Here is an 11,424-nt window from a genome sequence, read left to right as displayed (position 1 = left end):
CTCTGTTTTTGTGCTGCAGAAGCGGGAACTTTGCCCTCAGTTTTTGAAAAGGAAGTTGAATCTCTACATAATTTTTGTGTTACGAGAAAAAAAGTGTTTTCTTAAGGAAACAGCATTTTTAACTGGTAGTCCTTAAGTTTGAAAGTACAAAACTTGGGTCAGGTGTGAAAGGTGGATATGTTATAAATAATGTTTTTTCGGTGTTTTATGAAGTTGTGTTTTGTTTCTTAGTGCTAGAATAGACAGAGTGTTACATCCTCTATGACTTATTATAATGGTGGATTATATCTGTCTGTGTATGTAGTATATTGAAATGATATGATAATGGGACCAAACATGATGTGTGTTGAGAGAGGGGGAAATCCTTGTACTTTTTTAACTTTTAAGAGTGTAAATAATCTCCTATTTGAGGTACTAGTTGTTTTGCATTCAATTAATCTTGAGTTTGATTAATCCATACACTGTGTCATATGTCTTTGTGCAAATTAATATACCGACTATGAAATTATCATTGAACATCAATATTGTAGAAGTTTAGATCTGTTATCAAAAAGGAGGATAATACAGGGTATGAAGAAATTTTTTCACAACCTATAATTTTAAGTGAATAACAATTGTCTGTGAAACTGATCAATTGTATTTTGTGTTAATGAAAAAAACATATTTCATTTTCAATAAATTTTCAGCTTTCTTCCTGGAATTCCAGAAACTCTTTAAATGAATATGTCTCCTTACTTACTGGGTTATTTTCTCCATGAAGTAATTTCTTTTGTATATTTTGACTTTGAGATGTCCTGTGCACTTTTCGTGTGGCTAATTAAATACATCACACTTTTTATTTGATAAGCGTCTATTGAACTATTAGATAATTTCCATGCTAGATTTTATTTTCATGTAACAATCTTAGCCCAGTTTTCATACACTAAGAGCCTCGTACATACAAATACTTTTTGTTCAAAACTGTTTCTGAAAAACATTAAATGTAATCATAGATCCCTCGTAATCATTAAGAGTGGCAGTTTTAGAATAACTACTGCTAACTGCTACTAAAATATTATAATTTACATTATTAGCTTTTTCAAAGGTAATGGAGAGGTTGATAATTAAAACATCTGTTTTAAAACTTTTTAAAATTAATCAAAATTTTTTTTGTTGGTAATATATAATACATTAATATTATGGAATCATGTAAGGGAGGAAAGCAATGATTAAAATATTTTCTTGAGTTATGAATAATTCATTATCATAAATAGAAATTGTGTCTCAACTTGATTAATGCATGACGTAACCATATTTATTCCTCATTCATTGTTAATGATTGAAGTCTAAATTGATCAGATATGATAACATGTGTTCCTGTTCTTATGCAATAACCTGTAAACTGTTTAAAACCAAAACCATGTCATTAAGAGTCTGTTTAAGCTCTACCATGTTAAAATTCAATGCATCCAATTACCAGTGATATTTAAACTTTGTTTTACCCTATTAAATGTTTAAACTAAACCATCTTATAATCCAACATTCATATTTCAACCAGCATCTAGCTCTCTGTTGTACTTTGTAATATACTGAAACAGTTTGGTAATCAGCTTAAACCACTTGATTACCAGGTAAGTGTAAATTCAGGATCTTCTTCATACCAAATAATTCCATGTGGGGCTTAATTTCACTATGGGCATTTTCATCATTATGAGCTTATTTAAAGTTCAGTATCAATAATATACAGGGTAGCACTTGATATGTAAAAAATAGAAAGATATGCAATATTAGAATTAGACATTATATATACATGTCATGCTTATGATTGAAAGTCCCTATGATTAGTTACTTAATTTGTTCATTCAAAGATAATTAATTTATTGATAAAATATTATCTATTATTATTGTCTTTTCTATTAGAGAAATATTTGTTACCAAATGGTGTGTTCAATATTTTGACCAAGTTGTGTGTTCAGTAAAAACTGTTGACTTACTACCAGATGTGTTCTACCATTAGAAAATTATTTACAGGAGCTCAACAGTCATGCATTTTGTTTGTCAACAATATTTTTACTTGCTTTGTTGTACTATATGGTTTTGATATGCTGTATTAGTTAGTCCCACACAGAGAAAAGAGTTTTGTGTTGTGTCTGTCTTTCCACTATCTTGTTTAGACTCTATCTCTTCTTTTCATTGGAACTTCATTCTTTGGGTATTAGTGAGGCAGGATGTTGCCTGGCAACAGTGTCACTTTGATCTTTGACCTACATTTAAGAAAAGTTTGGGCTCTATCATCTTCTCTACTAATCACTGGAACTTCAGTTTGGTATATGGGTTGACCTTGGCATTTATCAAAAGTGGGTAACTTTGACCTTCATTTTAACCTTTGACTTACATCCAATAAAAAGTGTTTTGCGTATAATTTCACATTTAATGGGAGACTGTAATTAGCCTAATTGTTTGTTATACCTATTTCATTGTTAGTATTTCTGTTGTTTTTGTGGGAGAAAAAAGGTGAAAAGAAAGATATTTATTGGCCACATTTTTTAGTTCTTTTCCATTGAACATATAGAGGACGGTGATGTGCAATTAAAATGTGATTAGTTAAACACACAGTGATCATAAGTATTTGTTCAAGGAGTATCTGAGGAAACTAGCCAAGTTTCCCACCATTTTGAGAAGGACTTAATCAGACTCTAATCTATTTATCAGAGATAAGCCCACCCATATCTTTTGTAATTTCAGGCGGAATATATATGCTATATTGTCTTAAAAGAAGCCTGTCTCCTTTTTTGAGTCACAGGTTTAATTATTTTGGGCAAAGTAGAGGAATTAAGTTGATATTCTTTTCTTGTATGAGATGATTACCCTGGTAGAGAGCCAAAGGTATCGGATCACCCAACCCAAACTACTGTCTATGCTGATGACTAGAGTGAGGAAGAAATGGCATATTGTAGAACAGGATTTGTGGAGGTGAAATTAAAACACATGCATTACTAGCAGTACCACTTCTGGTACATGTGTGTTAACACTATGCTAACAGTTTACTGCAAAAAATTGAGGTTTTATTGTTAAGAAAAGCTGTTTGATATTTGTTGAGTATTTTCCTTTGGTCCCATATGATTTAATGAATAGTATCAACTTGTTTCTTCGTATTTCTATATTTATATTTGAGGTTTTACTTTACATACTCTTCTGCTTTACTAAAGATGTCTTTAAAAATTATCATATCCTTTGTTGGTTTAAAACTAAACATGTAGAAAAGTAGAGGATTAAGAGCCATTAAGATTTCCGAGTGAAAAAGACTATTCACTTGTCATTTCACTGGAAATACTGGATTCCGTGATCATGGGTAGTAGTGTTGAGGAATGGTTTTATAGTGATTTGCTTTAACTTCAGAACTTACTAGTCTATGACAAGGAGATTTCTAATATCATGCACCAGATATGTTAAATATTTCTAGTCAAGTTGTACTTTATAATACTACTGTTGTTTTCCTTTGATAAGCAAAGTTCAATAGCTAGTACTGCCACAGTATTAATATCTTGTTTCATTTATTGAAATGGCAATCATTGCCATAAAAAGGTTGTTTTATATTTGTACATATACAATAAATAGAAAGGCTACCTCATCATGATCAAATTCTTAGTTGGTCAATAACTTTAATGATTGACTTCTGCAGGAGCCAATTATTCACAAATGGGAGTGATGATGAAGTCGGCATGAATTTCCAAGCAGTTTATGTTGAATTTATCTAAATAAATTATCCTTTGTCTTATCACTTAATAAAGTCAACAAATGGCTTTAATACCAGTAGAAGCAATTTATAAACAGACACAAAATCTTGTGATGTTGTTCATATTGTTTTAAACTTTTATTTGTAAAACAAGAAGTAGAAACACCTAGTCAGCTGATAAGGGGTTAGATTACTTGTACTAGAGACAAGTTGATGTTTTGTTCATTGGCAAACCACAGAATGTCTTGGAAATTGGTAGTACATATATTTCTAGTGAAAAAATCTATATACATACTTTGAGTTTATTTTTTAAGCTGCCACTTTCTGACTTGTGCAAAATTTTAAAAGCTGTCATTAAATGAAAATTTTTTTCAGTTTGAAATTTTTGTATTTAAATACAAGTCACTGTCAGATAACCTAACATCGTTAAGTATCATTTGTAAGGAATTACTTTTAAGATACTGTATTACCATATTTATCAAATAGTTGTTTTCTGTCCGGTAATAAGCCCATCAGTGTCTGCAGAAATACCTACAAATGTTCTTGTCCTTTAATAAGCCCAACCTCCTACTACAAGTCCGAAATTAATGTTAGCTCCCGTGGGCTTGATTCAGGATAAAAAGGTACATAGTATATGTTTTTCTTCTATCAGAAGCAATTCTATTGTCAGATGGTTTTACACTGGTTACACTGTCCTTTATTAAGTAGTTGCTTCTTCGCATTATTTGAAGTATACAGGATGTATATGCACATATCACATGATTTAAAAGTAAACAGGATGTATTTACTTGTATCACATATAATTTTATTATTTTTGTTTGCAATAAAACCTAAACTTTAAAGTTTCACACTGTGTTGAAATGTTCATTTATTTTCAAATGTGTTTTCAACTTTAGAGAAGAACCAATCAGTGTTTCAGGACTTTTTGAAATTGTCCCATTTAGAGTACCAGACTATAGGAGATGCTGTTTATTAGGAATCAAACCTTGGTTGCCTTGATGACAGGTATGTGCAGTATCCACTATAAAATCATCTACCAAGATTATTTAATTTTTTGAGAAATTTGTACAGCATTGGCACTGAAAGTTTAGTTATATGTATCAATTTTAACTAGTTGAAACACAGACAATTTTGAGCATTTTCTTGTATATTTGGTTCCATTATGATTGAAATGTGAAGTGATGATGCCAAAATTCTTACTCTTGACCATGTAAATAGATCACATGTGAAACTGACATTAAGAGAATATAATTAATGATTAGGAATGTAAAAAAACAAGTACATTGTTATCATTTAAAACAAATTAAGTTTATTTTTGTGCATTAAGTTATTTCAGAGCCAAACACCAAAGAATGTCCATTTCCACATCCAAGGCATTTGACCTTGGTTTTCGAGAGTGCTGAAACTGATTGAGGTTTGTGAACATTTTCTTCATCGCCTGTTCCACAGATACCATGCTCATTCCATCCCCAGGAGTACGCCAATCTATCGTCTATAACAACAAATAAAACAAACGTCCCTGATCACTGGATGAACCTTATTTAAATCAGTAAGATACGTAAACTCTCACTTCTTGATATTCTCCTGAAGACGGCAACAGAGATATGTACAAGTAAAGTACTTTAGAACTGGATAAGACTGTTAGACAAAAGGAAATGATTTTTATGGGTTTGAGTATAAGCAGTGACATTTGAAAATACCACTTATAGTAAATGTATTGTCTGATGAGTTCTGATAAATATTTATACTGGTACATGATTTTAGAAAATCTTGATCAAAATTTTGTCTTAAAAATTTATGAGAAATCTCAAATTATCATTTTACTGTAGGATCTGTTCTGAAACATTCTTACCACTGACTGCTAGGTTGTGTTCTGATCCACAAGATACAATTTGAACTGATGGCAGACCAAGTATCCTGGCTGGGATATGATCACATGACCCATCACATGACCTTCCCAGCTGTCCATAGTCACCTCTGCCCCAGCTGTATAATTTACCTTCAGCTATACATGGAAGAAAAACATCGATAAGAAATAATTTGATATATTTTAATTGACCACATAGATAGCACTGAATGGTCCCAAGTTTGTATCATCAAAGGTAAAATATTACCAGCACCATGTAAAATGTTTGAAGCATTTGACTAAAATGAACTTTACTTTCAAACGACCAGTTTAATAACTAATACTTAAGGTTTAAACAATATTTTTATTCAATCATCAATAATATAACACATACATATAATATGTATGGGATATGAAAAACAAGCTTAGAGCTTTAATTTTATGTTTTCAGTTGTTTGTATTCTAGAGTATATTCGAGAAATGGCTGATCACATCTACACGAGTTTCAGCTGTAATTAATTACATTTTTTTGATAAACTTATCAGATTGGGAATAAATGGATTAATTGTCCCAAGTTTTAAAAATATCATGTTTACCTATTGTCCATTAAATAACTACCAAGTAGCATCTATTGCTGTTGTGAAAACATACAATAATTGTAGTACATGTAAAATGTGATTCTATTATTACAGTTCTGAAATGGCTGTAGGAGTGACATCAATCACAATACCTGTCCTTGCTAACAGATGTGTCCATCCACTGCTAAGGTGTGTCAATGTCCAGTCCCGGGGAGGGGCAGGTATGGGGGTCAAAACAGAAGGACACTGACTAGGATCCACAAGACACTGACCATATTTGTTACAGCCCCACAAATACATATCGCCATTATCTATAATTAATGTTGAAGGTGTTTAATTATTGATGAAGGTGTATGATCTTAAATTGACAAATTCTGTTTGACGACAAAGTATATTACTATATTGTTTTATTAAAAACATTTATTTTACAGTTGAAGGTTGATCCTTCTAAAGATTAATTTGGTTTTAAAAATGATTGATGACCTGATATCATGATTATGTATTCTTTATGAAAATCATGTTTATTTCTATTTCAAATTTATTCATGGTAAAGTAAACTCAGGAGAAATTCCAAAATGTTTTACTAATTACAAACCTGTGACTGCAACAGAATGTTGAGATCCTGCCACAACTGAGCACACACGTCTCTCTGTTTCTGATATTGTCACTGGATAAAAGGCATAAAACATGCTATTATCTTTACACTTCTGCTGATGTAAATTTGTTGTATGCAACTAAAGTTTTATCGAAGTCCATAGTGCTAATAGGGTATTTCAAGGAAAATTGTAAAAATTTCAAATATGTAAAAAAAACTTTTTACTTGCACATTTATTGATAAAGCTATTCTCTTAATATTATCATACTTGTTTCAATCCTTTCCAAAATCTCTGTATAAATTAACAAAACTTGTAGTATAAGATCCGTTTCATGGGAAATATATAAGCAGCTTTTCCATTGATTTTGTTAAAAACTAATAGAGTTGTTTCCCCTTACTTGATGCACAGATCATCCATTAGACGTGTACCAACCTGGAGCTGGACTCACAAGTTTTGCTGGTGCTTTTTTGTCTATTAAAACTCCACACTGACCCTTTCGTCCCGCACCCCAGCAGTACACATTTCCTCTATCTATACAAAATATAAAAATCCTCTGAATTTATATTAATATATATGACTCATTTAGCATTTTATCTCTAAATATTTCCAAATTGTATAAATTAATTAATAGCATAATAATCAGCAGAACATCCAACAAAGACATCACTATTTTTATATTCTGATGTGCTAGTGTTTCTGACCTGTTACCATGACTACATGTCTGAGTCCTGCATCAACATCAGCAACTTTCTCATCGTCTGGTATCTGTACTTTGACCTATAAATAGAAAGATTTATTCCCACTACCATGCATACAAATATATTTACTAAAATTTAAGTGTAAAATAATCTTTTCAGCATCATATCTTACAGCTACTTTTGTTAACTTGGGCATACAGAGAACAGTTTATCTATGTATTAGTTGATGTAGTTTAAGTTACGCTATTGAAACATTTTCAAAGGGAATATTCAAATTGTTTCTAGAACATTTCAAAAGAACTTCAAACCTACTTGGCTGAAGCTGACAAAATTTTGCAGTGATTTTGATATTAAAGAGAAAAAAGTCATGTGTCTGCCAAATTGAAAAGGTTTTCTTTCCATCAATACAAAAGTTTTTATAAGCTTTTTTTCTTTTTATATAAAACAGATTTATAATTTTCAATGTAAATACAGTCAATCAAAAACATTACCGGCAGTGAGACTTGGTTCGAACCAGGCATTCCCAACTGTCCAAAGGCATTTGACCCCATTGCAAATAGCTCTCCTTTCCCTGTTGATCATAGTTTGGACACATTGATAACTTTCATACCTTGGAATTCGGAAACATTATTTGTGAGCATTTTAGCAACCTGTTTTAATTTTTACATTTTACCACAGCAAAAACAGGGTTAGAAAGCTTTGTTAAATACTAATGTCAAAAGGATTTGTGAACACTTCCACAGGGAAAAACCTAACAACATGATGATATATCTTGTCCTTTTATGGTACCTAGATATCAATCTTATTGTATTTACAACTGTTTTGTGAATACTTTCCACCATTTCATTTGAAAATCATAATTTCACATTGCTATCAATTAGAATATTTGTTTGATAATTTCCCCCTCAGTTTTGTTCTTTTTTCCTTTTTTCTTTTCCCTATTTTCACTTGATGTTACTAATTCTGATCACCTAAATTACTATGTGGTATTTCACTGCTTCCCCTACTTTACAAGAACATTCTGAATCAGGATCTTATTTCATTTTGCTGGGAGTTTAACATCTTCAAAGCAACTAAAGTCACAGCAATCTGTAAAGGTGATCGTATTTGCTTAACTATGGCTTAACAGGTGAAAACCTATAGCTGTTAACATTAAATCACAGTTTGAAACAAGAAAAAAAATTACAATACCAGTTATACAGTACTACCATTGATACAGTACCTGTTAGGATGAGAGTGAAATCCCATCCACCTGATGCTTTAATAACTGGAGCATCTCCTGGTACTTTGACCTTGGCCAGAGTCGGAATGTCCCGAGTATGACCAAGTCCCAACTGGCCCTTGTTGTTTGATCCACACACAAACAGTTCTCCTTCATCTGCAATAATAGTAGATTTTCAACATTTAAGTACTGAAGAACAACACCATTTTTGAACTGGCATTTCTGATTAAAAATAATCAAGATAAAAGGTGCAAATATAAAATTTTTAAAGAGGTATGTTTCATCCTTCAGTATCCCTAAATGTATCAATTGCTGTAGACAAATATTAAACCTTTGTGAAATATGAATTTGAAATTGATATATATATATGTGTAATGTATGCAGGTGTGAAGTCAATCTGCACCACCTTTATACAGTGCTTGAGAGAATTTTCTGTCGGTCAGGTTTCTGTCTACATGTTACATTATATTGCCAGGTCCTCAAGTGCCATGACTGCAGTAATTTTTCTACTTTTATTTACATCAAAATCTTTGATACTTTCTTTGTATCAACTTAACTTAAAATTAGCTTATTTTGGACCATGTGCCAGTAAAAACAAGGAGAATTCAAACCGTTTCAAGGAAATTAAAACAATTCTGAAAAAAATATGTCAAAAAAGTGTTTAAATGCGCATCTTAGATTCATCAGAATGCTGTTTTTACATTACCATTAATGATCAAAGTGTGACCTCCACCACCTGTGATGCTGCAAATATTGATGTCTGCTGGAGTTACATCCCCTGGTAGGAATTTATCCTCAGTATGGCCTTGACCAAGCTGACCATAGCTGTTAGCCCCCTTTAACAGAATATGATAACTTGTATTTGATTTGTTTTAACATCTGAAAAGAACAAGATTTGTTTATATAACTTAACTATACCTTGGTAGTCTTTACCTTTATAATATTTTATTAATTCTGGATCATATCAGTAAATGAATTTTGTGTAACTTTAACCCTGTTAAAATACTAGCTGCAATATACCACTCGGCTACAGAAAATTTCTATTTAGCTCGATTGGTTGAGTGTCAGACTAGCAAGCCAGGGATCCCTGGTTCAATTCCTAGTGGAGGCATTAAAATAAATAATGACCTCTGTTATATAACCTTCTAAGACAAAATAGTGCAAGAGCGTAAGAGGAACACGGCTGGCAATTGAATCTTCTGTAGCTTACGACACTCTCTGAATAACTGTAAGAGGTGCCTTTATCGCAAGAAAACAATGTCTTACATTAATTGATGAAATGGAAGCAATCACTGGGACAAGAGGATGAAACATCACATTGGTCAACATTCAATTATGAACAATCAATAATGACAAAATACAAATCATATTCATCACTAAGGAGGGAGTCTGATGTTATCAAAATCCTACCAAACTGAGGAAAAGTGTCTTTCCCAACTGAAAGGACACAATCACCTCACAACCAATCAATCAGTTTCTCAGAGACACAAATTGCCAAAGGAAGGTGAGGGGGGGGGGGTGGGTTTAAAAAGGTGGGGGAGCAACTTCATTTGACTGCCAGTACTGGTATTAGGAACAATTTATTTATGCTTTAGAAATAAATGTGTATATATAGATACCTTTAGCAATCAATCATTTCAAAAATTATTAAATCTTGACTTTGTGTTCAGGTACTAAGGTTTTATATTTTGTAATGTCCTACAAACAGCTACGGTCATCACTGACATGCTTGTAGAATGAGTGTACTTAAAGATCAGATTGTAGTACCTGTATTCGTAACTTCATTGAATTTTGTAGAATTGTTGGTACATTTACAAAAAAAAAATCCCCATCAATCTGGTTTGCCTTAAGTAATGCACCAGGCTACGTTATGTCAAGACAGAAGAAACAGAACATTCCGTGATCGATGTCACTAAATTTCAATCAATACTGCTAACTCATTATCATGTCTGCTATATCGTCTAGTGACATCTCATTCGATTTAACATTGGCATAAAGTTAAAATAACATGTTCGGTATTGATGTATTGGCTTGATGTTACATTCGATGATTTTTACGTCATCAAGATAAAAAGATCGACGTGGGTTATTTATGTCAGACATGGAGACAGGCGGCTAGATGTTACACACGTGTTTACACACTGCTTACACGTGCCCCTTGACTGGGCCCCTATATTATAAACAATCAATGAATGCACAACTTTGTCAATCATTTTAAAGCTTACTCGATCGTTTCTCGGTTTAACCTACGACAGTTTACAGTAACAGCCTATGTTTCGTTTATACAATCCTCCAATCAAGGACATTCGCTGCGCTTCCGCGTTGTAGCGGCCTTACCCAGGAGGAAAGCTTGCAACCATGTCTGGCCCAACCCACCGCTAGCTTACAATCAGTGGCCATGCTATCACTCGCCGACTGTGTGAAATTGACACTAGTCACGTGATTATTCATTAATTGATAGGACGAATCCACTGGTTGACCTCGGGTCCCGCTGTTCCATCCTAATTCTGCACTCCCCAACAAAAATATAATATTTCATCAAAAATTAAGTACATATGTGGATTTCACTTATGTGATTTGTACCCAGTATTTCAAAAAGTATTGTTTGTGTAATACTGTAACGTAAATTTATTTGAAAACAATACCAAATCATGACTTAGGAAAATTTCCCACGGAACTTCGTTGTAGGTGGTACCTTCAGGAATCAGCACCAATGGCGTCGACCAACAAGACCGGATTAGCCCATGATTCGTTGTCCACGACAAGTTGA

General features: G+C 32.7%; 1 protein-coding gene across 1 annotated transcript; it reads right to left on the bottom strand.

The window, feature by feature from the left end:
* Window positions 1-5,007: 5,007 nt before the first annotated feature.
* Window positions 5,008-11,054, bottom strand: LOC132562716 (secretion-regulating guanine nucleotide exchange factor-like). The gene is made up of 10 exons (XM_060227476.1): window positions 10,992-11,054; window positions 9,362-9,491; window positions 8,656-8,811; window positions 7,925-8,004; window positions 7,437-7,512; window positions 7,168-7,266; window positions 6,735-6,806; window positions 6,292-6,450; window positions 5,568-5,720; window positions 5,008-5,207 (listed from the first exon to the last, which is right to left on the bottom strand). The coding sequence occupies exons 1-10, from the start codon at window positions 11,052-11,054 to the stop codon at window positions 5,038-5,040; spliced, it is 1,158 nt and encodes a 385-aa protein (XP_060083459.1). The 3' UTR covers window positions 5,008-5,037.
* Between the last annotated feature and the right edge of the window lie 370 nt (window positions 11,055-11,424).

Source organism: Ylistrum balloti, unplaced genomic scaffold (genome assembly GCF_031769215.1).
Source record: "Ylistrum balloti isolate Yb309-2 unplaced genomic scaffold, AGI_CSIRO_Ybal_v1 Utg371490, whole genome shotgun sequence".
In the NCBI taxonomy this organism is placed as follows: domain Eukaryota; kingdom Metazoa; phylum Mollusca; class Bivalvia; order Pectinida; family Pectinidae; genus Ylistrum; species Ylistrum balloti.
This window is presented reverse-complemented; position numbering and strand designations above follow the sequence as displayed.

What these genes read in the sequence shown, in the direction of transcription:
- LOC132562716 (XM_060227476.1), bottom strand. Translation starts at nt 11,054, where the DNA reads ATGGCCACTGATTGTAAGCTAGCGGTGGGTTGGGCCAGACATGGTTGC. An exon ending in ACATCTGTTAGCAAGGACAG is followed by an intron (nt 5,721 to 6,291) that starts GTATTGTGATTG and finishes TTCCATGTATAG; the next exon opens with CTGAAGGTAAATTATACAGC. An exon ending in ACACAACCTAGCAGTCAGTG is followed by an intron (nt 5,208 to 5,567) that starts GTAAGAATGTTT and finishes TTGTTGTTATAG; the next exon opens with ACGATAGATTGGCGTACTCC.